Source organism: Lytechinus pictus, chromosome 3 (assembly GCF_037042905.1).
Source record: "Lytechinus pictus isolate F3 Inbred chromosome 3, Lp3.0, whole genome shotgun sequence".
NCBI classification, from domain to species: domain Eukaryota; kingdom Metazoa; phylum Echinodermata; class Echinoidea; order Temnopleuroida; family Toxopneustidae; genus Lytechinus; species Lytechinus pictus.
The window spans coordinates 15808428-15836127 of NC_087247.1; the positions used below are offsets into that span (position 1 = coordinate 15808428).

Consider the following 27700-nt stretch of genomic DNA (forward strand, 5'->3'; position numbering starts at 1 on the left):
ATCCAATCCGTATCGTGCTTTCATAGCATGTGAATTAGATTACATTAGCATCATAGTATGACCGATCCTGTATCAGATGCATTAATATCAATAATTTTGATGCTCCTCCCCAGGCCCCCAAATCAACATCACAGTTATAGAGGTCCTTCGCTTTTTCTTCGCATCTTAACTATATGACAACAGATGCTAGCTGTCCACCAAATTGGAAGGCATTTTTTTGGTGTTTTTTTTTGTTGTTGAAAAAAAAGGATCTTAGAGGACACATTTGGGGAAGATAATCATTGTGTAAACTGTAAATAAAACGAAAATGAACACAAACGCATACAACAGATTAAAGATTGACCCCAGTGATCATTTTTTTCACCCATGAAGTCGAAATTAATATCACAAATTTGAAAAAGAAAAGTACTCCAGACATGGGCGGAAATCCCAGGGGGACGTGTCCCCCCTACTCAAAATAGTAGGGGGACACAATATCAAATGTCCCCCTACTATTTGTGGTCTCTTATGATGGTAAGAAATACATCATTCAAAATCGAAATAAAACATGTATTTTAAGGACGAGATGACATTGATTTTGGGATGATAACTTTTTTTTTTTTTTTTGCTTGTCAAATTTTCCAGCCCCTTGTCCCCCCTACCTTTTGGGAGAGATTTCCGCCCCTGACTCCAGACTTATGATGAATTGAAAAACACCCAAAACATACCAAAAGTACCTTCTTTAAAGAAGAAATGAAGAAGAATGTGATGATTATTGGACTATTTGAATAAAGAACGCAGATTCGATCGAAAGTCAAATTGCAAGAATTTCGAGAATACGTTTGCTCATTTGCCTTCTAATAACGTCGTCTGCTGGTTAAACTACATCTGTTTTCTCACAGAGAGGGTTGCAGAAGGAGTGGCTGTCGTAAAGGGATGAAAGAACAATCGTTTTTAGTTGCTTTAACATTGGGAATTATGAAAATGTGGGGAAACTATGTATGGGGAAAAGTAATAGCCTGCACTCCTTCGTTCTCAGTCCATTTGTAGTTGGGATAATATTCAGAAGTATGAAAGATTTATCCTGGAAGGATTGTTCTTCAATCGGTCGTGTTTATTGGAATGAGTGAATAGTATCCATTTCAATTTAGAAACTGCCCACCCCCGTTTAAAGGGTGTCAAAAAAGATACATTGAGTTGGTAGGGAAAAAGAAACACCTATGAATGTTCTAGGATTGGTTGTAAAGTTGGAGAAACAGAAAAGTGACAGTCTAGCCATAATAATACCGGTATATAATTTGCAATTTTTTAAAGAATAGATTTTGATACTTAAATGAAAGTTAGCAAAATATGGTATGATTATATGACATGAATAAAAAATATATATATATAATTAAAGGAAGCAGTCCGGGAATATGTCATCTGATGTACCACCAGCTCATCTACAGTCTCATTCTGATGTGTATGGGGAGAAAGCGCTACCTGCATGATATTCGGTATGCCTATATACTCAAGTTCAACTTTAATTTTATTCCACAGCGTACCATAAAATCAAAAGCACGTTACATAACACCCATCCACTCCCCCATCTCCAGACTACGCCTAGACAATGGATTTAAACCCTCTCCAGACGGTTTCCCTGAAAGCTACATACAAGAAACGGATTAAGATGGTCAGCTTATTTGCATATTATAAGAACTTGTAAGTGTCTGCTGTCGTTCGGACCACTGAGCAGGACAAAGAATAGCATTGACCGCCAGGGTACCGGTGTAGTCATGCTTCAATGGTCCAAGCCTTGGTAGATCCCATCATGTCACTGGCGGAGAAGAACTGGAAATGAACTTGAATTTCAAGGATAAATAGGCAGAAAATAGCTAGATATCGACACCTCATCAATTGTTCAATTTTCGTTTTGGTAAGTATACTTATTTATACCATTAAAACTTATTTTCCGTAATTTTAAGAATATGAAATAGACTTTGCAAGGGCATATCTTACAGTTCCTGTGCCGGTCTTAGATGTGAGAAGTAGAAAGGATTAATTTAGATGTCTGGATCTTTGTCTGGTTCTGTGCTATATAGTGTAATGTGTACTGTTCTGACAACGCACGAATATAGTTTTACGTTGTGATATATTGTAATATGCTACGTATCAGTGTATATTTTTCTGAGATATGTATATTAATTTTACTTAATTTTATTAAGTTCATCCATGGACCTTGATATTTCAGACATTACATTAAGTTATTGTCAAATCGCAATAAAAGGTATATACATGTTATACATTCTAAATACTTGATAAACGCTATGACGACTATATATAAAACAGTAACATTCCTGTACTTTACCATGTATTTCACAGATATAAACTATTAATGAATTGCATTCCTTCTGATTTCCTTGTATACACGCGAAAATTATGCGAATATTTATATATTTATTTATTTTTTATTTATCTATTTATTTATTTATTAGTCTTCCTGCAGTGATGTGAATCCCTCAGTAATTGTTAACCCTTAATTTGCGCTTACCTTTAGAATACAACGCAACTCTTAACAAAAACAAATGTTTAAAATTAATATTCTTAAAAACATTATAGTATGACATGTAAAATGAAAATACACTATGAGTTTGGTTTTTATTATTCTTTTGGGGAATATATGGGAATTGTGATATTGACGTTTATACATTAGTAATAGTATAATCAAGTCAATTAATTTGGATCCTATCAATTGTGATTACTTTTATTTCATTGGGTGTCTATCATACATGTAGTTTGCAAACATGTTTACGGGGCGAGTTTTTAGATACGTTGTAGTTTGACAAGTTAATATGGAGTGAGTGAATTAAGCGAGCTAAAATTGTTGAGAATCTTTTAATTGTAAATTTGTATTGACAGGAATTTCGATGGAAGGATACTTCGTAAGGACTTGACATTTTTGAAAATTGACATGAAAATGACTAAAATTAGCCATTTTGAAAAGTCTTGTCGGTTTTCCTAGTCAATTTCCTTTCATACAGTCTTTTAAATTTAAATTCTCATTTTTTATATGTTCTCCACTTAAATTTTACATCGTGAATCTGAATGAAGAAAACTAACAAAAATGAAGTAATTTATCCCAATATGAATGTCCCCTTAGGTACGTTTAAAAAATCGTTAAATTTAAGTTATCAGCACATATTTCTCACAATTTTAAAATTATATAATATACTACAAGTACATGTTGACAGGCTTCTTCCAAAATATTTGAATGTTAGCAGAGACCATTTAATCGAAATTTGAATCTATGTAGATAAAGGTTTGTTACACTCTTCCTGCACTATATTCTATACAATAACTCAAATTGAAACTCTCTCAATTACCTATCTACATTTGTAATAGCAATCTGTTCACTTCCTCAATTGTAATATAGATGATAGAGGGTTATTGGTTATATGACTACATTCTTTTTATTTGACCTCTTTATTTTTGCACTATTTATTGGTATTTATTAAGTTTGTTTGCAAACACAATGTCATATGTCTAATCTGAGATCTCAGTGGATGCACTTTGGTGTTGCAGTCTTAACGTTCTTCTCCATTTAAGAGGAATGATTGAATATATTGTCTGAATTTTGCAATGTAGTTTTCCCCTAAAAGCAAGAGCGAGAATAATACATCATGCTTCAATTAACCTTCATTGTCATCACAGCTAGTAGAGTCGAAACATATTTTTCTAAAACCATTTTCATAAAATAGAGTGGGCTGACGGCTGAATATACCTTTACAACCTCCTTCTACTTATTATTTAGTGTTCGTCCATTTGTCCAGTAAACATCGATAAAGGATGGCAACTTGATCCTCATATTTTATTTCCAATAATTGGGCCGTGTTGCGAACCAATTCAAAGGTGATTTCCAATTATTTTATGATTAATCGTACAATTTCATGACCAATATTATTTGTTTAAATTCATGATAAGATAATTATTTATTTCATTTAATTCAGGCAAGAGGATTTAGATGGTGGATTGTTCGAATTCATCATGGATGTCGATCATGGATCCCCTCTCATAATGGAGACACATAGATCAGGTGGTCTCAAGAGATCACGTGACGAGCAGATGGGACCAGGAGCAAAAGGTAAAAAAATCAAAATTATAGTGATAATGATGTTGATAATAATTATTAAAATATGCAAGAATAAATCAAATAATAATTATGTAAGGAGAGGTCAGGCAAAAATTATGGAGAAGAAGATGAGGAAGAGGAGAAGAAGGAGGGTGAGGAGGAGGACGAGGAGGAGAAGAAGAAGAAGAAGAAGAAGAAGAAGGAAGAAGGAAGAAGGAAGAAAAAGAAAAATAAGAAGGAAAAAAAAAGAAGAAGAAGAAGAAGAAGAAACATGATTATCAATATTTCATTTATTCTTTGATGGCTTTGTTGATTATGTTTTATTGATATTAACAAAAATAACTCAGTTACTTTCAATTCAAACTTTTCAATCGGATACTTAGGATGAACAAACATCTTAATGATATAGGCTTGTCTGAATCTATTTTTTTTTACATTCGTTTGGGACGGCTCTGCAATTCATTTTTTTTCTCCAAACTTCTTTTCCTCTTTTTTAATTCCATTCATCATAAACAAAACAAACAAAACAAGTTACAAAAATGCATTTGAATAAGTATGTGTTTGGTTGCCAAGACGGTCAATAGTCTACTGTAAATCATTCTATTCTCCATGTTAAATATTTTATACATGTACCATCGATATGTTGTAAGGGAGATCGGTTATCTTGTAGTTCCTTAAAGAATATATTAAATGTTTTTTGTGTAATTGAGCGGGTTCTTCGTCAAGATAATACCATTGTAAAGCTGTTCTAAACATGATTGCTTCTTCATCATTTCTGTAAAATGAATGTTTTTCGTGTTTGATTGTGACTGAAATCTTTCAATTACATGTACCACCCCCCCCCCCTCTCTCTCTCTCTCTCTCTCACTCTAGAACGCCGAACACGTACTATATTCAACTCTGCTCAGATAGAGGCTTTAGAACGTATTTTCATGGATGTTGAATACCCTGATGGTGATTTGAAAGCTAAGTTAGCACATCGTCTTGAGGTCGATGAGAGTACTGTACAGGTGAGCTCAATTCAAATAAAGATGTCTTAAATCAGGACCATGATGTAAAACAGCTGTGCTGATCATGTTTTTATCCTGTATAAATAAATTCAAATAAATAAATAAATGTTAACTGTGGATTGACTTTTGACAAATCGTCATATGAATGAAAAAAAAAACATGATATACGATCAATTTTTAGCTGTCGATGTAGCTCACAGAGCCACGGCCCGTGTACATTCATGATAAATCTTAACCTTAATAAGACGGGGGGGGGGGGGGGCTGAGTCTTACGCTACTTTTGAGACCGAATTTGCGAACCCTTGGGTACATGGTTCCGGAATTACGCAACATTTTGTAAGTGCTCGCAGACCCTAAATTGCTCAAAAAACGTGAGTTCGTATTAAAATCCGATGCAAATTGTGTTTTTAGCCAAAATTCAAAAATTTATCATTAAAGCCTTTAATGACGAGACTCAATAAATTTTATCTTGTTTATGGACAGAATAAATTCGCCGACGATTTCCACTGAAAAACTATTTTTAAAAAGTCGAAATACAGAGACATACATAATGAATTAAAAGAAAAAAACAACAGATAAGACAAAATTGTGATATTGATATTTTTAAAATTACATATGATCGGAATCCTACAAAGAGTCTGTAATTGAAAAAAAACAGTTTGAGGCCTATCGTAGTTAATAAGAACAAAATTTTTGTTTTAGTAATGAGATTTTTCGAGGAATTTGATCTAACAGTTTTGGAAATTATGCCATAATGCGCGTGCCGATTTCCGTCCTGATCGTAATATCGGCAGCCGAGATTATGGGGGGGGGGGGGGGGCTTCTCCCTCTCTGGACAGAGTATGCGTACAGACGAGATGTGACGTAATAATAATATATAATTTTTATGGAGATCGTGATTCCTCCTTTTTATTTTTTTTTCTACTTATTATTTGGACAGAGTATGCGTACAGACGAGATGTGACGTAATAATAATATATAATAATATATAATTTTTATGGAGATCGTGATTCCTCCTTTTTATTTTTTTTTCTACTTATTATTTTTTTATGCTGTCGCCTCATCATTTGGGTTCATCATCAGCTCACTAAAACGGAAAATTTACCCGTTTTATTTCTTTAAAGCGGTGTATGAACCGTTTGATTTCTGATCCAATTGTTACACTGCTTAATAGTGGGTGAGTTTTTTTTCTTGGGGGTGGGTCCTCTTTCGGTCACACATACGATATATTCTAGAAAAATATATGCTTTATTGTCCCGGTTTCAAAAAGGGTTTTTTGTTACTCATTTTCGCGTCGTTTAGGTCGTGCCAATTAGTGATAAATTTTGGGGGTTGCTAGGACGATTATTGGTTTGGTAATTAATGTGCGTGGGTCTTTGAATGTTCTTTAATTTTCCGTTCACTTTTATGTTTATTTGTTGTTTCATTGTAAATTCCTTGTATGTAATGCTCTTTGTACCTTGCCAATAAAAGGCGCTATAGAAATGGAATGATTATTATCAATATTATTATTATTATTATTATACACGCCCAAATGTAAGTTGGCTCTTTCGTGATATCAAAGCGTGTCTTAAACATATTTTTATTTTTTTGTCCGTTACAGATTTGGTTTCAAAATCGAAGGGCAAAAAAGAAGAGACTGCAAAGAGGAGTTCCAGGGCTCAATTCCCAAGGGACATACCGTCCCCATCATGGCGTGTCCCATCTCGGACATCTCCTACCTATTTCCGATCGACAAAACTATATGTGGAGCACCGCAGAGGGCGTTGCCCCCTACCCATCAGCAATTCATTCAGTCACAAGATCAAGTCAGTGCTATTCTGTTCACGGTACTGAGATGGGAAATCAAAATCTTCCGATCACCTGGACCGACAAGACGAATTTCAGCAGTATAGAACATGACCCCAGGTAAAGTGATAAAAAAAACCCAGATGCAAGAAATTCCCGGATATAATAAGCAAAACCAATGCTCTTAACAAATTGGTGGCATAGGCCTAGAAGGACGCTGGAAGCAATTCTGAATGTTACCATTGGGGGGGGGGGGGGGGGTTGCAACTAGGGCTGTTCCGCAGAATTTTTAAGGGGATGACGCGTTGGTATAATATTTTTTTTCTAGAAACATGGCAGCGAGAAGCAAAGTAAGTGCGAGAGAACTATGACATCTAAAATAGTGAAAAGTAAGCATCTAGTGCCCACTTTCTGTGAGTTTTAAATGAATTTGAGCAAAAAGTGTGATTTTTCATAATTAGGGGATGGCATATGCCCATTACCCCTACCAATTCTAAATACATACGTGTGGATGAATCCACGTTTACGTAACATTTGGTAACATTTGAATAAAGGTGGAATCTTACATGCATCCAACACTGCAAATAGGGGAAGGGCCGAAAAAATATCCACATTTTCCTCCTCTAATTTTTGTTTTGGTTTATTTTACGCCACTAACGGGGAACGCGGTCGCTTCGTCAAGGTTTTTATACATAGGACAGCTGCACATCCACTTCCAGAGGCTTCTCGATTGACTTACTATAGCTTAAATGGCTGTAGCATGCGAAAAGCTACAACAGAGATGCTTCATAATGGAAGGCGATTTGAGATAATGCGTGGATTTCTTTCATTTTTTTAAATATAGATCTTTCAAACAGTTTGAGTTAGTAAAAACAACCCCCTTATTTGATAGGTATTACTTGAATATGTTTTAATCGCATGTGAAAGATTTTGCACGCTTATAATCTTGTTTGACGTCAGAATTTTAGTCCAAAGTTATCAGCTCTTCGGCTAAAGCATGCTTTTTAAATATTTCATTTGACCATGAACCTTAACATCAATAACCAATGACCTAGTGTGACCTAGTGAAACGCCACTTTCATAACTGAATATCCAGATATAATCTGAAGTATTCCATCTTTATGGTATGATATCATTTCAATGTTTGGATCAATATCATGTCCTAAGATCAATGACAAATAATTTATGCCAGTTATTATTTTGATTGTTTTATCTCCCCCTCAGATATTCTCTTCAATCGCAAGAATCACATGTCGCTTCCATCGAAGAAAACAGTTCTTCAGCAGACCCTATCATGAGTTCATCTAGTCTTCCAACACCCACGAGTCCTGTCATATCACCAGCTGGCTCCGAAGGGGGAACAATTGACCAAATCAGAAAGTGGCCCGTCAAAGAAACTCCAACTTCAAGAAGTGCCTTTGGAAAATTAGACTTTCCCAAACTTCCACGTGTATGCATCAGGCATGACATGGTTCAAATGAGAAATTCTCCTAATGGCGTTTTTGGAGCATCTTCACCTGTGACCTCTAAAGTTGGTAAAAGGGACATCGTGGAGTTGCGCATGAACGTTTTGAAGAAGGATCCACCGAAATCGCCACCTCCAAACCAGACGTGTGCTGCTATTCCCCGCTCTCAACGGAATGAACTCGAATTGGCTCTCGTGAAACATGGGTTGGTAGAGGAAACGAGTCCAAATGGACCAAGTGGGTCTATTTCTGGCCATCGTGGAGGGTACATATCTGAGGACTGGTCGTCGAGTTCTGAAGAATCTTCCGACTCGGAAGGATTAGCACCCCCTCGCCGGAGAAGAAAAGTATTTCGTAATATACAGAAACCACCACCGAATGCAAGCTGTGCTTCTGTCCCTCTTCACGATCGCACGCTTCCTTACTTAAGCAAGATACCTCAGTATAGTTCTGAACAAGTTCCAAAGGGTCAAGCAGTTGGAACTTCAATTAATTCGTCTAGTTCAATGCCGCTCCAATCATTTGATCAATCAGTACATAATGAAAACTTATCCGATTGGGATACTGATAGCGACGATTCCACATGGGCATACTTTGACCAAGGGCCAAAGAAAGAAACAGACAAATCAAAAGCAAGTCAAAAATCACCTCATGATGCTAAGACTGGGCAGTTAGGACCTCAAAGTGCACCACCTGCCCTTGTGCCTGAAGAAGGTTCCGACGTTAATTCCATGAGCGCTAATAAACACAGCGAACGTGAGGGAAATGTTGGGGATTGTAATGATGATGACTTTTCAGAGATTTTACTAGCCCGAGAGTTCGCAGAAATGTTGCCATCACCTCTAGGAACTTATTTGCCGATATACCACGAGGAACCCTCTCAAAGCAGTAAGGGATGTGAGCCATACAGACGTCCTCGTATTCTAAGTGACTCGGCTCTGGTAACGCCACGTCTTAGTGATTACCGGCCTCAGCCCCCACTAGACATCAATCCAAGGACATCTCCCGTCTCAACTCGGTCTTCGGACTCTTCTCTCAGTGGACTTTCATCTCTCTTCAACATCCCAGTGTCTCCAAGTGAGTTGGTGAAGCACCTTACAGACGATGTTGTGGGGACAGACCAGAGCACAGTCTTGGAAATCCCTGCTAGTTCCTGCACCACAGAGTCGACGAGGCACCTTCCTGAAACGTTGCTCAAAGACATTCACGATGAAGGTATGGTTCAAAACTTCCAACAGCCAATGGCTAATGATAATAACCGTGACCAATTCGAAGAGCAAAATCAGACAGGGTCCTTCTTTATGAATGATTCCCAAGGAAACCACAATGAAGCACACTTTAGGACGTCAGCGTGCAAGACCATTGACGGAGGAAAACTGCAAAAACCAAATAGTAGAATCAACATACCAAGTCAAGGTATCATCAGACCGATTCCAACCCGTCCACATCAAGTAGCCACATCAACATCTGATCATGTGATGGTACATGCTAGTCAATCCGGTACCCACAAGAACAATATGATGCATTACCAAAATAATTCATCCAACCAAGAGGCAAATCTTCAGCAGGGTGCCGCCTATGGCCAACTTCAGGCACACGGACATCCTTATCAGATACATTCAGGTCCGGGCTTCCAGGACCATGTCCAACCTTGTCCTGGACACTTCAGAGTAAATGACCAACCTCAAGGCGTAGTTCATCATCAGCCCCCTTCTATGTCGACTTCACAATATCCATCACGATTTCCAGGTGATGCTTATAAAGCACGCTTTCCTCGACATGCGGCAGATGCCCCTCCCAAAAATGTATCCCTCCCCATTATGCCTCCTCAGCGGTCTGTTCTAGGTGCGTCTGTTCCGTCTGACGATAACCTTCCTCCAAATCAGGTATGTACGGTAGTACCTGATGCGGTGTCGTCTCAAGGACTCATGGCACGTTATCTGGCTTGGACACAAGGAAGATCTCTTCATGCCTAACGATAAATACTTACTGACCAATCGTCATCACATCTTTTATAGATAAGTCGACACCATTTTAGACTGAAGACAATCCAGAAGAGGCAGTGATGGCAATATGTTTGCCTTACCCCAATCGGTAAAACTACACGTCGTCCCCTGCTTTGCGAACCATTAATGTATTCGTTATTTATGTATTTCAGTCTACCAGGGGAGCCCCTTCGGTTACGTAAACTGATTTACAAGAGGGTCCTAGGAACGATTAACATGTTAAGACTTTCCAACCATGTTAAAACTTTCTAAATTTCGTCCCCACCAAAATTTTGGGACATAACCATCTCTCTGTGTCATATCTGCATAACTGCGTCAAAATGTTAGGGGAGGTGTGTTCTTGCTCAAGCGTTCCTCCATTTGACGGATATACTTGATATGAATGTATTCACTTAGTAAGATGGATTTTGTTTGGTAGGGAGGACTGTTTTTTTTTCTTGTATTTATGTTTCGTAGAAGAAGTTTCTGTTGTATCTTGTCTAGGTGACCTTATTATTATAATTTTATTCTTGTGGATTATCATTCTCGTGTTAAAAGATCAAATCCTTTTCCTGAAACAATAATTATGATTGACAATCTTTTCCTTGTAATCATCGAAGCAAAAAACAACAACATTGATTTCACATCATACGACAAAGATTTTTTAGTTTGTTATATTAGTTTTAAAAGATCAAACCCTATTTCTGAAATGAACAATTTTCTCCCCGCAACAATCGAAATCACATATTTACATCAATTTTTTATAAGAGTGTCCCAATGAAAAATGAATAATGGTTCCTCGAACCTTTTATTTTATTTTTTATAATTGTTTCCATGAAGGAATCTTATCACGACAATTGCACGACAGCGTGATACAGATTTGAGACTCGGCAGTTGCTCCCCCCCCAAAAAAAAGAGAGAAATAGTTAGAATACTGAGAAAAAATAGAAACATTAAAAGGAATTGAAATAAAAGTCGAAAGTGTAAATTATGGAATTATTTTTAGATATTATATCATAAAATTAGATTTTCATAAAAACAGGTTATATTTGAAAGACGATTTTCCTTTCCACTATGTTCGCTACCGCCTCAATATTTCAACACATTGCGCAACTGGCTAATGGTATTTTAAGATTAGATAATCAAGAAGTTATCAAACTGATCTCCTAGCTAAGTTATCTTAGTTTTAAAGATGTATCAGATATACATGACTTTTGGTAATATGATAATGATACTCATGGCCCTGGGAAGCGGGGGTGAGGTATCCCCCAACATTCTTTCTGGAGGTGTTGCATACGTTATACACCAAAGGTATCACCCCCTGGAAACCAGATTGGTATGATAAAACGTAGAAATAAGACCACAATCATCTTCATATTGTTTTTTTTTTTTTTTTGTTCGTCAAAATTTTCTGACCAAAATCATCTTCATTTTTGAGCGGAAACCCTGTTTTTTGCATGTCACTTTTATTTCAAAACAAACACCCTCTCCTCTTAAATGATTCCCAGGACCCTGATGATAATACAAGGCGACTGAAGTATCACGAACTTTCATAAAGTTTGCCATCTTCTTACAAAATTCATTCTGATTCTATTCTTTGGCAAATCGTATCCATATTATCATGCAATATGATGTTTTCTAATCATGTACTTTACCTGTATACTAGCTGAGGCATAAACGTTTTACAAGCATACATGAATTTTGACAATACAACCAGTAATTGATAGACGTACCATTTTATCGACTTTACCTCAAATAGTCAGTGCCATGATGTAAATGTATGTATTATATATAGTTTATTACCTGTCATAGACTAATGTTGTTATAGTGTTTTGTCCATTGTTTAATTATTACATGTTTGAGAAAACGCGGGTAGACAAATGGTGCTTATAATATATACGATATAGTTATTAATAAATGTCTTGAAAACTACCCCCTCGCGGCCCTTGCATTGATTCTTGAAATATTCAATTCAATTTTATTTGCTACAATAGCACAATCAAGATGTTACAAAGTAAAAGAAAAAAACATATCAATGATCCAGGACCTAAAAGAAGCCTGTGCTTGTATTTGAGACCATGAATATCAGGGCCCCGTCTTACAAAGAGTTATGATTGATCCAATCAAAGGCGTAACTCTATGGAAATCCATCAGTGTCATAATTTTTTCTACAGGAAATTTTCGAAATGTCCTTTGTAAACAAAGGAGATCACACCAAATTATCAAGAAATAAATGAATTTATGGATATACATTCATATCTATATATTTTTAAAACAAACATGCATTTTATATGTTGACTTTGCTGGCTTTCCATAGTTGCGATTGATCGAATCAATCGCAACTCTTTGTAAGACGGGCCCCATTTTTCATGATGTAGGTGTATATACCGTATGTTTTCTAGCGTGGTAGGAATGTTTTTTGAGTAAATGATGGCGTGGTGTTATGTATATCTTGGATGATGAATATTCTTTCCCATATTGTGGTCCTATTAATGTGATGAGGCAAATATGTGATGTGTATATGTGCGTTCTTCGTGATTATATAGGGGGCTATAGGGGTGATTTGGGGGGGATTTTGATTGGGGACCCAAAGATTTTGAATAAAAAAAAGAGGGATATTACTAAGTTACGCAACCAATATATCTATTTTCAATATTTTTTTCTCATTTATTCTTTTCTTTACCCTATCCTTTCCCATTTTTTTCATGTGGAAGTGTCATATGGATAGTCGCCCCTTGCCTATATTTACGAAGATGTATTCATAACAGCGGGGAGGTAACACTTTTTTTTTTATTTGGTTTTGATCAAGATGTGCCGCTAAAAAATGAAATTCTTTTTTTATTTCGGTTGAAAAATATCCCTATCATAGCAGAACAATTAAGGCCCAAAATATTGATTGCGTGCACATAATAATAAGACATGCATTGTGATTACATACTGGAGGTGTTTTATCATGAGAAAGTCGCTCGGTACATTCCCACATACGCTGCTTGAATTAAGTAAAAGGGGGCTTTTATATTATACGCAGCGGGGAATAAAGATGAACATTCTTTACTCAAGGAAATTCAATGGGAAACTGTTGAGTTGGTTTCTAGCTCATGCAGGTATAAAGAATGGGGAATATAATTTCATTTCACTTTTCAAATAATAATAAATAATAATAATAATAACAACAACAACAACAACAATACTACTAATAATAATAATAACAACAACAACACTAAAATAATAATAATATGTCCATTTACATGGCGAATATATTCTCAATTGCGACATGGTATCAAATTATTACCCTGGCTGTAGCTGAGCTGCCATGTCGGCACTAAAGTGTAAAGGAATAAATCCTACCGGGTACCCATTCACATCACCTGGGTCGAGTGCAGCACATATTTCTCGCTGAAGGAAAACACACTATGGCTGGGATTCGAACCCACGTCCCTCTGAATGAAAGACGAAAGTCGTAACAATAGACCACGACTCCCCCGCAAAAAGAAATGCAAAAGAAAAAAGGAGAAAGAGAGAGAGTGAGAGCGGGGGGGGGGATGGGGAGGAATGGAGGGAATAAAATAGGTCTTCACTGAAAAGGCACATATTTTCGTCTCCACTGAATAAAGGAGAGACGGGGGGGGGGGGTACTATACAGTGGTACTCAAAAGTTAGTGAACCCCACCAGAAAATGAACATAAAGTGTTCAAGTTCTGCCATTGTTTTGGATATCTAATTTTGAAGTCAGGTGATAAAATATTACATTCAATAAAGTTTGTTTCTCTGGGCTCGCCGAACATTGTGGTGTTGCTGTTTACATTCATCACTCAGCATGAAGGAGTGCATTTTGTGGTGGGGTTTACTAACTTTTGAGCACAACTGTATATCTCGTAGTAATACTTGCGTACAAATTCTACCCAGAGCCCTTTATTACAGAGTTTGGTCAATTCACTTTCTATGGGTTACCCCGGGTTACCGATGTGACGCATAATGCTTTGTTAGGCAAGCCTAAATCAAAAGAACTTGCGCCATGTTGGAACTCATTGAAAGCGAAATGGCCAAACTCGGTAAATAAAGGGCTCTGATTTTGCCCTTATTCCTCCTCAATCCGCGCCTCGTGGTCACGTAGCTTTGCCCATCCCGAAGCTTCCTGGGACCCGTTTCGGAAAACCATGGATAAATTAGTCATATATTTATCCACCAACCACGGAGTTAGCTCCAATCTTACTAAACCCGTTCCTCAAAAGGTTTCCTAACTAAACTCTCTTGATATCGATACTATTGTCAGAAAGAGCAGACGAGATTTCATACTTTTTAAAAAGCAAAACTGTGATAAAATTTGACCTGTTAGCTTTATTTCTACAACAAGACTTGGTAATAATTCGAGCGCGAATCGCGAGCTGAATATTTTGAAAATTGACCTGCTATTGACACATTTTACAGAGTTTTGTCGGTTTTCGTGGTTACTTCACTTGTATGCACTCTTAAGTTAAAATTCTCTTTTGTGTACGTTCTTAAAGCTTACATCATGAACCTGAATAAAAAAAAACTAACAAAAATTAATTGATACTCAGAACCCCAGGAAAGATAGATTTTTAAAAGGTAATGTCATACATAAACATAAACATGTTATTCTGTTTCATCCTTGGATATTTTTCTATCTCCATCCATCTGTTTTCAACAATATTTTAAAGGAATGGTTTCATTCCATATTCAATAAATATCAGAAAATTGCGAGATTAAAAATCGATGGTCATCGTGCGAATATACTGCAATCATTTTTTTTATCTTTCGTCCTGTACTTCGTTCTAAAAAACGAATAACCTGGACTTATTTTCATTGTATGTTACTTCTCTTTGTTTTATATTGAATACAGGTGATACATATTTGCTTTATCTTGAATAAAGGTGACATGCCTAATTCAGACATGTCTAATTCCATACTGACTCTCTACTGACATGGTTACCCCCCCCCACCAAGACGCGTTTGCCACTTAAAGGACAAGTCCACCCCAACAAACTGTTTATTTAAATAAAAAGAAAAAAATCCAACAAGCACAACACTGAAAACTTCATCAAAATCGGATGTAAAATAAGAAAGTTATGACATTTTAAAGTTTCGCTTATTTTCACAAAACAGTTATATGCACATCCTGGTCGGTATGCAAATGAGGAGACTGATGATGTCATCCACTCACTATTTCTTTTGTATTTTATTATATGAAATGTGAAATATCATAATTTTCTCCTCAATGCCGAGTGAAATTACGATTAATTTTTCCCTGTACAGGTGGAATTAGCATTGTTTAATACTATATGGTTCAGTCAAGTTGGTCCTTATTGTCAAATATGTAAAAAATGAAATATTGTATAATTCAAACAATAAAAAACAAAAGAAATAGTGAGTGAGGGACATCATCGTCTGTCTTGTTTGCATGTCACTATAAGTTGTGCGTATCACTGTTTTGTGAAAAATAAGCGAAACTTTAAATTGTCATAACTTTCTTATTTTACATCCGATTTTGATGAAATTTTCAGCATTCTTCTCCTTTGATTTTCTCTATTTATTCAAAGAAACACTTTTCTGGGGTGGACTAGACCTTTAATGTACCCCATACCCAGCCCCACAACATTACATACACCACTGAACATATCAAGTATTGCTGGTCATGAATGTTACTTTGCTTGAACACCGCATTTTCAAGCGATCAAGCGAAACAGATAGCCTCTTTTTTGGCGCGAAATCTGATTTGACATTCCATTCGCTTGTATGAAAGCTGTGAAGCTTCACCATAGCCGCCAATGCTACGAGCAATTTGAACTACATGCTCCCCGTTTCAAAAGTACGGATCGGAGGACTATTCTCGTAAGATCAAGTGAGATTAGTTGTCAAAGTTAGGTGAAGTATAGATGATTTCTTATGAAGTACTATAGTAATTCAAATCATCCTTTAATAATTTAGAGGGTAAGATGAACGACTGAAACAGTACTCTCTTAACCGGGTCTCTATGAATGGAACAATTTCCTTGTTAAGGTATCAACAAAAGACAACGCACATGTTTTGAATAACTCATGACAATCAATGCATTGTAAATATCGGAATTCAATCACCATAGTATGTGAATACATTAACAACTCGTCTCTTTGCGCAATGATACTTCTTAGAATCTAAAGGCCGTTTGCGAGCTGTGCTTTTGTAAGAACGCCTATACGTGCTTATGTGTGAACACCGATTAGTTGTAAGCTAAAAAGTGGACGAGACAACACAGCACTTGCATCATGTCGTCATCACCCACTACAACTCCGACATCGCCTCGCTCGAGAATGGAGGCAACGAAGACAGGTATCCATGGTCGATTGTATCGCATCAAGAAAACATGCGCACGTGTTCGGCTACTAGATCTCGACAACGAGGAAGCTCGGGTCGACATCGCCATCCTCCGTCGGATCTTAGGCTTAGGCATCAACGATCTCCGCGATGTTCTTCGCCGCAGCGCCCACGTCCACGTTGACTTGATGCCGATGAAGGCAGCCCCTCGTATCTTTCAGCGGAGCAGTGCGCCGTGGAACGTGGTCAACATCCGACTCGCAAATGGTGAACCGGTGGATAAAGCAGCAGCCGTCTTTGCCAACCCAGCCGCCTATTTCATTGGGAAACGAAACATGCAAATTCCTTTCAAGCGATCACGGCCGTGTATCAGGCCAGAGATGACGGGGATCGTTGTGGAGGCGATCTGGAGTATCTTCACTGAGATGGATGTTGCAAGTATCGATGTCAAGGATATGCTGGAGAAACTGAAGGGTCGTTTCAACAAGAATGAGCTACCGGTGATTCATGGGGAGAGTCAAACTCTATATCAGAGATTCCGGAGATGGTTTATGACTCTTCCTCTCTACTTCACACTAAGATGGGGCAAGGTAACTAATAATTTCCCATTTTCATTCCACAATAATAGCTTGGTGCTTTCCTTTTCTGTTGCAAATTTATTATGGATGTTTTCGTTTAAGTGTAACCTCTCCATTCCCGATTGAATATGGATATTAAGAAGACTTAAAGGATAAAATAGGGCCTACTTTTTACATTATTCAAATAGAAATGTGACAGGATGATATATGATTATTAATTTACCATTACTGTTGCAAAAGTGTTATAAGAATGACAGTTATTTAAATGAACTTAATCTACAAGAACCTACTCCCATGGGCGAATGCATAATGATTTCAAAATGGAATGGGCGCATAAAATGTTTCAATATGATATCCACAGCAAAAGGACAATGTTTTTATTAATCAAAATGAACGCTTTTACTTTTATGTGAATACATTAACAACTCGTCTCTTTGCGCAATGACACAATGACATTCCAATTAACATGTGTCATTGCTTTCCTTCGATCTCTCAATCGCCAGTCCACAGCACTAAGGAATAAAAACAAATTACATGTGAAGGAAATTGCTGAAAGCTGTGAATATATTTGTTTTCTTTTTTGTTTTCCCTTGTTACGTAATTCACTTTGTATGGATATTTTATTTAATGTATTTTGTCTTTGTTGTTATTTATGTCACGTGCACTCGTCACAAGCACTGCTTACAGAGTTGCTGCCTCCATTGTTATTGTTAATTTTTTGAAATTGTATCAATGCTTTTGTTAAATTGAATTGAATGCAGGAGCAAGTGCACATTATGGGTATATTCAATTATCAATAACAAACACAACGTAACCCCCCCCCCTCCCATGCACCCCGACCTTCTTTTGATCTTCGCCTTTCGTTCCTCAACATTAGGGACACGTTTAGATACACCCAACAAATAGGACCCTTTCCATTATTTCTGACCAAGGAGGAATTTTAAAGATCTTTTTACATGGGCGTGTACCAACTGAGTGAATATTCATCATCATTTCACGGTTCAATGAACATTTTATGAAAATAAATGCCATTTTCAAATTTCATAGGCAAGCATTGTTTCTTTTTTAGCACTGAAATTATCTCATAAACTTTTATTTCGTTATGTTCATGACCAATTAACATGCTTCAATGATCTTAAGGCATTTAATTAAACATTCACGCTTCAATGAACATGTGAAATGTGAAAAGTTCTTTTTACGTTTTTGGAATAAATTGCAACTGCTTTACTATGGATATCTGTCACAGACCTGCTTCCATAGTTTTGATTTTTATGAAAATCCTGATGTGTTTTGTTTCATTGAGCACACATTGGCCCCACTCTGCCGTATCGAATGATTATTTTGGTAAACGCGCCTGAAGCCATGTGCGAAGTCATTTTAAAAGTCGTCTCTCATAGAGATTGTGTACAATAAATTATGGGTACATAATAATGAGTAAGCGACTCCGTAATCAATATGGTGGAACTTTTTTTTTCTTCAAAAATGTCTTTAGCAATATCATTTGGCAGTAATGTTTATCAAGCTATTGGTGGAATTCTGAGCAAAATGAAATTTATTTGTTGATTTATGGATGATTAGATTGAGCATGCATCAGTGGGAAAGTCACCATGCAGACCCTTTTTGAGGGGTTTTTTAACGAAAATTGGGGGCAAATTCCTTTTCACCTGTATCTTATGCTACGGTCACAAAAACTATTTATTGCTACGTATGAAAATCGTTCGTAAAGGTATTTGTGACCGTTGCACTAATTGCACCTGTTTTTGTCTCACCTGCATAGCAGAGTGAGACTATAGGCGCCGCTTTTCCGACGGCGACGGCGGCGGCGGCGTCAACACCAAATCTTAACCTGAGGTTAAGTTTTTGAAATGACAGCATAACTTAGAAAGTATATGGACCTAGTTCATGAAACTTGGCCATAAGGTTAATCAAGTATTACTGAACATCCTGCCTGAGTTTCATGTCACATGACCAAGGTCAAAGGTCATTTAGGGTCAATGAACTTAGACCATGTTGGGGGAATCAACATCAAAATCTTAACCTAAGGTTAAGTTTTTGAAATGTCATCATAACTTAGAAAATATATGGACCTAGTTCATGAAACTTATACATAAGGTTAATCAAGTATCACTGAACATCCTGCATGAGTTTCACATCACATGACCAAGGTCAAAGGTCATTTAGGGTCAATGAACTTTGGCCGAATTGGGGGTATCTGTTGAATTACCATCATAACTTTGAAAGTTTATGGATCTGATTCATGAAACTTGGACATAATAGTAATCAAGTAGTACTGAACATCCTGTGCAAGTTTCAGGTCACATGATCAAGGTCAAAGGTCATTTAGGGTCAATGAACTTTGGCCAAATTGGGGTATTTGTTGAATTAGCATCATAACTTTGAAAGTGTGTCGGTCTAGTTCATAAAACTTGGACATAATAGTAATCAAGTATCACTGAACATCCTGTGCGAGTTTCAGGTCACATGATCAAGGTCAAAGGTCATGTAAGGTCAAAGAACTTTGGCCACGTTGGGGGTATTTGTTGAATTGCCATCATATCTCTATAAGTGTATTGGTCTAGTTCATAAAACGTGGAAATAAGAGTAACCAAGTGTCACTGAACATCTTGTGCGAGTTATAGTAGTTTTCAAAATCAGCACTGCTGCTATATTGAATCGCGTGATGCAGGTGAGACGGCCAGAGGCATTCCACTTGTTTTATCATTCATCATTATTATCACCACAAACGCTATCTCCGAACTTTTTAAAAACATTTTCGTGGTTGAGCGAGCAAACTTCAACGTTTCAGAAAGAACACTGTTCATATTGCATAAATCAATTCTTTACTAACAATTTCTCAGGGTCAGTTTGATTTTTATACAAATCAATGGTGGATTCATGAGTTGAAAATGGGGGGGGGGGGAGATCTGAAAAGTAGGGACGGGGAGCCACCTCGGGTTCCCTAAAAAATAATAAAAAAGTAGTGTGGGACCAAACTCCAACACCCGTTCCCTGTTGTTTATGAGAGTCGTGCAAGCTGAACAGTGGCGGATCTACTGGAGGGGGGGGGGTAGGATGCATTACGTCCCAGCTCATCGTTTTTTTTTTTTTTTTGGGGGGGGTTGGGGGTGGGTCAAACCAACTTGTCAAACCCCCTTAACAAAAAGCTAGATCCGCCACTGATGCCATCATATTCTAAATTATATCCATGGATCTATTTCATGAAACGTGGACAAGGTTAAGTATCAAGGTCGTCTTAACGATTCCTAGGTCACATGATCAAGGTCAAATGTCATTTATGGTCAATGAACCTAGTATTATTATATAAATGTTGTTTTCGTGAGTAGTTTATTCATCTTAGGTGTTTTCAAAGTCACTGCTGATATAATGAATTGCGTGATGCAGGCGAGACTGCCAGAGGCGTTCCAATTGTTCGGGTTGTTAGTCTGTTAAGAAAATTTTGACAAGTAAAAAAAAAGACAGAAAAATAAACGAAAGAAGGATTTTCACTCCAAAATCAGTTGATTTTTTGTCAAGAAAAAAAATGACAAGTGAAAGAAAAATAAAACGACACAAAAAGGTTATCACTCCCAAATGAAGGTGATTTGGGTCAAAGCACTTCATAATTGCATACCAACCAAATCTTGGGGTCGCTTCAGCATACCCATCACCTCCGCCTCACAGGGACACGTCTCCACACCGTGATGAATTTTCATATCGATATTTCTGGTTGTGTTTAGGAGCGCCGAACATCGTCAATTTCCCCCAAAATTGTCCCTTACAAACACGATAATGGGACCAACTTGAGCATAAGTAGGAAAAAAGGTCCCAATAATTACTCTGGTGATTTCCATATTTCCTTCAATTTTATGTTCATTCATGCATGGTCGTAAGTATCAATTTTTTTTCCACAGAACATAGTAAATTAGAGTAGGAAATCTTTGACCATGTCAAATTTCTTGAAAGCTTAAAGTTAGGTCTTTATTGTTTAGGACAACATTTTGTGTATTTTTATGTCCATGGATAGGCCTGTCTCAAAGCATGCATTTAAATATATCTTTATTCGAGGAGTTTAAAAAGAAAAAAAAAAGAATTATATATTATTTGGAAAAAACAGACCATTTGAAGTTATAATGCCATCATTGTAATGGAGTACGTCAGATTTTCTATTGAAGTCAGCGAATTAAAAACCTTTCATTTTCTTATATCTTAAAGGAGGACGGAGCGACCATGATATCTCTCCATCCAGGGTTCGTTGAAGCTGACATCCAGAAGGAGATACGACGTCGAGCTCTTCTTCTCTTCAAGCGACGCAGTAGGAACGGACGAAGGCGTAATCGTAGTCGTAGTCTTAGCATTGGCAGTGAACACAGCGATGGGGATGTGTCTATTCTTGAAGAACAGACACCAATCCGTGCTAGCACTGCCCGAGTCCCGGTCATCAACGAATCTGCTAAGTGCTCCGTGGTTGTCGATACATTGTTCAAAGATTCGGCTAAAGCTGGGATGCTTGTCATCAGCTTCGATTGCAAAGGACCCATTACAGGTAATGAAACACTCGGTCCAGATATTACCACCTGTATCCCAACTTTCTTTGTATACCCCTTTTTATCATAATTTTCTGTAATTTCTTGTAATTAATTATCAGAAGAGGACTCTTGCTCAAAATTAAGTGAAAATAAAAACGATTTATAATTGATGTGTATACTTTCTTTTTATAAGATTATTAAGTACATGTAATTCATTTATTAGTTATGAAAACGCAAAACATTAATTTTTTTCTTTTCAAATTCAGTGAAATTCAAAAAGGGAAATCTCAGAGAAAACAATGTTCTAAATCAAGCTATAGAAAGAGTTGGGATTTAACTAAAATTCAATCAATTTTTCCCCTTTTTTCCATTAACAAAAAAAATAATTTGGTAATTTTTTTTCGGTAGACTGTCATTCGTCTATTGTCAATTTGTCCATTTATTACTAAGTATACCTTCATTTTATTCTAATGCCATTCCGTCCATCAACATTCCGTCTAAACCATTTGGTCCGATAATCACTTCGTCTAATCACCAGTTCGTCTATGACCATTTCGTCTCATAACCAGTTGGACTAATACATTTTCTTTTCATTCATTTTCCCTCAACACTTGAAACCAATTAGACCAATTGGTTTATGGACTAAATGGCTATTGGACCAACTGGTTATTAGATGAAATGGTAAGTGGACGAAATGGCAATTAGACCCTGTGGATAGTGGATGAACTGATGGTAGACCACTTGATAGACTCTGAACTAAAAACTAAAACTATGAACATCAAATGCAGTAGCGTGTCATTTCATGACGTAATCAACATAGATGATTTTGATTTTTTTTTTGGTAAAAATAATACTATTGTCATGCTTGTTATTAACCAGTCACTTATCAGAGATGTTCATAGTTCAAATAAATCTTTGATATGTTATATTTTCAGAAGATGAAAAGATGGATATAACCCTCGTCCAACTGTCAACCATTGATGGTGAAGTATGGATATTTGACGTAACCGAGAAAGAGGGAAAGACATCTTTGATGAAAGAAGGACGCCTTAAAGAACTACTGGAAGCGGATCGCGTCATGAAAGTATGTAACCTCTCCCGTCCCCCCAACCCCATCCAGAGTCCCGACCGTTCCACAGAAGTTTTTTTTTAACTTAAGTTAAAATCATCACGAGTAATGTTCAAGTACACACAAGAGGATTTTATCAAATGCTATTCAACTATTGAGCTATATTACTCTATCAAACGCTTTTATGATTAAAAAAGTTAGAAAGATCTCATATAACAGAGCAAATATATTTCGTCAGTCACAGGAAAATGTCACAATTCATTGTCTCAACCACCTGTAGTTGTATATTTCTATGGTTACCTCACATTGCTGTAAGGTTGACAATAACAATGATAAACGTTGTACGGCCATTGCTCCTTAATGTATTCAACTAACCTCTCTTCAATTCACCTACTGAGAATCTTGCTGAGGGATTGGACTAAAGTTAATCACGTGATAGTTTCGCTGTTCACTTTAGCCCCTCCCCCTTGGCACCAACCCTGATGAATATTTATGAAGGCAGACGTGTGACCTGGGCGATGCCTGTAACCATTTCTAGTATTTCATTAAACACGGATCACCCTCCGTGTTTTATTTGTATTAAACCATGATTTGATACCATAAATGCAAACTTTTGTTTTATTTTCGCATTTATTACAACTCTGGATTTCAGGTCATGCATGATTGTCAGAAAACTGCCTCTAATCTCTACCGTCAGTTTGGGGTCAAGTTGGCTAACGTTTTTGATACAACGGTATGTATTCCGTGATGAAAAAAATAGAATAATCATTTGAAACATTCAGATTCAAACCTAGACATGTAAGAAGTTGGTTTCACTGGGTAATCACGTTCTACGAAAAACATTATTTATCATAAATGCCATGAAAGTTAGCTATTTTTCCTGTAAGGAAACGTAAATATTGATTATGAGATTCCCTCGATGCAAAAAAAAACACTGTTTTGCAATATTGCCGATCTGCGATTCGATTGTCTACATGAAATCCAATGATTAAATTCATTAAGCATATTTGCCATAACATGTTTACCTGGGCATTTTATTATAAAAATTCAAACCTTCTACCTGTAATAATGATAAAATCCAATCAAATCGAATAAATCCCTAAGTATTAGAATTTGATTCCTGTTTCAGATAAGTCTTTGGCTTTTAGTGAGTCTTTAGCGTCAAATAAATATTATGAATCATCGTCAGCATAGTATCGGTTTTTTTCCTTTTAAGTTGGCTTATGAGACATTGCTCAATCAGTGTAACATCTTCCCGGTCGAGCGTGAGGTTGCCCGACATCGCATTGATCTAGGCTCTCTGTGTGAGATGGTAGGAGAGAAATATACAGGCGAAGATGATAAGATGTCTGAGATTCTAAAGAACAACCCTCACATGTGGCAGGACCGTCCTCTATCTGAAGATTTGGTGAAGAATGCTGCTGGAACCGTCAGAGCCTTGGTACCTCGAGTCTTCAACAAACTCGATCGGTAAGCCCCTTACTATTAGGATCCCTCATAAAACAGTTTGTCTTTTAAAGGAGAATGAAACTCTTGGAGCAAGTTAGCTTTTGTGAAAGCAGAAAAATCAAAGAATAAGATCAACAAAAGTTTGAGTAAAATAGGACTAGCAATAGAAGAGTTATGAGCATTTGAATGTCGAGATCACTAATGCTATGGAGATCCTCCAGTTGGCAATGCGACCAAGATATATGATGTCAACTCTCCCCTTTTGGACACTGAAAATATACCCCAAAACATCTCTTTTTGCTCATTCTAATCATATGACAATCGAGTCATCAATGATATAATGTTGTGAAACCTCTGTACTTGTCCTCTCATAAAGAGAACACCTCACCTTGTGATAGACTCTATAAAAGTGAGAATATAAGTGAAATAAGTACTAAAGTAATGAGGGAGTTGTACGTGTGTGACATCACAGATCTTGGTCGCATTGCCAATGGGAGGATCTACATGGCATTAGTGATCTCAATATTCAAATGCTCATAACTTTCTTATTATTCATTCAATCTTCCTCAAACTTTCAACAATATGTTTCTTTGATTTTTCTCTTTGATATGGATTCAGCTGGTTTCAAGGGTTTAATGTATTTTTTGAAGGGGAGAAGGGTCCCCCAAAAGTTATACTGTACTCAATTCATGATCCCACACACACAAAAAAACTTGTCTATTAAGATTTTTCAGCTGTTGAGGGGGAAGAAGCATTCTGGATACAGTTTTGATTTTGTTTTAATCCTAAAAAAACGATAAAAACAAGTGATAATTGTAGCATTAAAATATGTTCTCCCTTTTATGGAATAATTTCATCATATTCTAAGAAATTTCCTTTACTTTTGTTAGCCTCATACATCCTGCCTGGCAGCAGTATTTTGATTGGATGTGTGAAGAAACCCTTCGGCAGGCCCAACCTACCAACTAGAAGGATGAGAATACTACCGCTGAATCGGTCGATCAGACATGTGTCTCATACAACGATGGCATGACAAGATTGAAAAAAGAACGCTCTTTCATAACTATTTAGTTAGTTGTTCGTAGTTGGACAATAAAGATTAAAGTCCTGTGTTGAGATTTAGCGAGCCAAAGAACGCAGTGGTCATGACAAAAACCATGTAATTGGTAGATCCAAGAAGCTCTCTATTAATTATTTCGGATAATTTATGGTAGACATGGTACCTGTGATACTTATGTAGATTTTAAGAGTATTGAGATGACCTTAAAAAGAGCTTCCATGAAGTAGTTGGACGAACTGACTTATATTGTTTAAATGATAGGATGAGTACCCATTGTTTTGAAAGTTCATTTTACTCTTTTAAAGGAAAAATACATCCACGATTGTTGCAGCCTTCTATCGAAAGAGTGAATAGGGGTTCAGAACCCATATCTTTGCAAAATTATTGGATAGTTTGATGTAACTGTATTGATTTGTATGAAGATGTTTCAATGACTATACTGCAGTGGAATTCTGTAGGCCTAAAGTAGCGTAAACTTTTCGAAAAATATCTAAATAAAGACCAGTAGGCGTATATCCTTGGTAAATGAGAAAATGTGATTATAACAATAGAATTTCTTTGAACATCTTTGATTAAATGTTTCCGAGATAAGGTAACTCCTCACTAATAGGCTTGAATACGATACGACCGTGCATATTGTTTTCATAACCAACACTTTGTATGTTGGGAAAGAAAATTAAGATCTAGGAATTATATCATGTGAACTGACTAATAACGGAATAAAAAATAAAAATCATTGATAATATCTGTACAAGATTTTTCTCTTGTGTATTCTTGATGGAGGGTACCCAAGAGTGATGATGATCTAATTTGGGCGATACAAATATGATTTTGATGATGTCAAATGGTGGTATAAAGTTTGTTTATCTTAGGCGAGTTTATGTCAAAATGTAACCGTGTCCAGCCATACTATATTGTCAAATTTTGATTTGTTAAAATGCAGACTTGTTTGCTTAAAGGAAAAGACCACCCCAAAAAACAAATTATTTGAATAAAAAGAGAAAAATCCAACAAGCATAACACTGACAATTTTATCAAAATCGGATGCAAAATAAGAAAGTTATGACATTTTTACGTCTCGCTTAATTTCACAAAACAGTTACATGCACATCCTGGTCGGCGTGCAATTGAGGGAACTGATGACATCACTCACTATTTCTTTTGTATTTTATTTCATGAAATATGAAATATCCTAATTTTCCCCTCATTGTCCTGTAAAACAAAGTTTTCTTTCTGCCTTAACATGTGGAATTACAATTGTTTAATATTTTATGGATCAGTAGAGTTTATTATTTTCAAAACTGTAAAAATTGAAATATTGCTTAATTCAAACATTAAAAAACAAAAGAAATAGTGAGCGAGGGACATCATAGATTCTCTCATTTGCATGTGACTAAATTGTGCATATAACTACTTTGTGAAAAAATAAGCGAAACTTTAAAATATCATAACTTCCTTATTTTACATCCGCTTTAATGAAATTATCAGCATTATGGTTGTCTGATTTTTTTAATATATTAATTCAAAACATCATTTTGCTGAGGTGGACTTGACCTTTAAAAAGCAGTTTTGTGATTCATTTTCATTCCTCATAAACTTCATTAGTCACACTAATTGACTCCCATTTTGATATTGTTAATTTAGATTTAAACCAATATATTTTCCTTTTTTTCTTCCTCAGGATTGTTTTATATTGAAAGTTTTTCATTACATTGATTATCCATGAAAGTGTTAAAAGAAAGGTTGATGCCGATTGACGTTCCTTATAGTAGTGTGAATGTTATCGTCATTCGGTTGTTAATCCAACGATAAAGGAGTATTGCCTTTAATATGTTTTTTGTTTTGGATTTTATATTTATTTAAAAGAGATTATTTCAAATGAAGATTTCTTGTTTATTAACATTACGTTTTGTTATGTTTTCCGTTCTAAACTCTGGAATAATGAGTATAAAATAAAACGACTGTGTTGGAAAAAGATTAATGTGATGTTTTGTTTTTCATTATATACTAAGAGTTTTCAAACAATCTTTCAAACATTATAATGTGGCTATTGCATATCATACCCCCCATTGCATATCATAATCAAGTAAATTTCAAGTAATCTAAAATACTACATCGATGCTGACAGTCTTATGGTGGGGGTTCTATCATCCTCGCCAATATTATTTCAGTGACTGTCGGCCTCGGCTAATTCAAATTTTAGAGATGGAACGAAAAACAAATTTGGCGACTGCCTGCATGGCCGCACCGGCGCGGCGTACAGATAGGGGAGGGGGCTTGGGACCATGGTCCTTAAAGTTTCTCGACCAAGAAAATAGGAGAAAGAAGGCAATGAAAATGTTAGATCTCCCATTCTATCCAAAATTTGAT

At 36.4% G+C, this 27700-nt stretch overlaps 2 protein-coding genes across 2 annotated transcripts; both read left to right on the forward strand.

Annotated features, from left to right (window-relative positions):
• Positions 1-1572: 1572 nt before the first annotated feature.
• LOC129257737 (uncharacterized) lies at positions 1573-12268 on the forward strand. The gene is made up of 5 exons (XM_054896129.2): positions 1573-1894; positions 3966-4099; positions 4961-5097; positions 6701-7005; positions 8110-12268. The coding sequence occupies exons 2-5, from the start codon at positions 4003-4005 to the stop codon at positions 10325-10327; spliced, it is 2757 nt and encodes a 918-aa protein (XP_054752104.2). The 5' UTR covers positions 1573-1894; positions 3966-4002; the 3' UTR covers positions 10328-12268.
• A 3749-nt stretch (positions 12269-16017) lies between these two features.
• LOC129257733 (uncharacterized) lies at positions 16018-27177 on the forward strand. Its single transcript, XM_054896125.2, has 6 exons — positions 16018-17238; positions 21439-21769; positions 22688-22836; positions 23474-23554; positions 24038-24291; positions 25161-27177. Exons 1-6 carry the CDS (start codon positions 16600-16602, stop codon positions 25237-25239), a joined length of 1533 nt encoding a protein of 510 aa, XP_054752100.2. The 5' UTR covers positions 16018-16599; the 3' UTR covers positions 25240-27177.
• The last annotated feature ends 523 nt before the right edge of the window (positions 27178-27700 follow it).

Bases quoted from the DNA above. Each gene is read 5' to 3' on its own strand.
- LOC129257737 (XM_054896129.2), top strand. From the start codon at position 4,003: ATGGATGTCGATCATGGATCCCCTCTCATAATGGAGACACATAGATCA. The intron at 5,098-6,700 runs GTGAGCTCAATT...TGTCCGTTACAG, and splicing joins TCGATGAGAGTACTGTACAG to ATTTGGTTTCAAAATCGAAG. The intron at 7,006-8,109 runs GTAAAGTGATAA...TCTCCCCCTCAG, and splicing joins AGTATAGAACATGACCCCAG to ATATTCTCTTCAATCGCAAG.
- LOC129257733 (XM_054896125.2), top strand. From the start codon at position 16,600: ATGTCGTCATCACCCACTACAACTCCGACATCGCCTCGCTCGAGAATG. The intron at 21,770-22,687 runs GTAATGAAACAC...TTATATTTTCAG, and splicing joins TTGCAAAGGACCCATTACAG to AAGATGAAAAGATGGATATA. The intron at 22,837-23,473 runs GTATGTAACCTC...TCTGGATTTCAG, and splicing joins AAGCGGATCGCGTCATGAAA to GTCATGCATGATTGTCAGAA.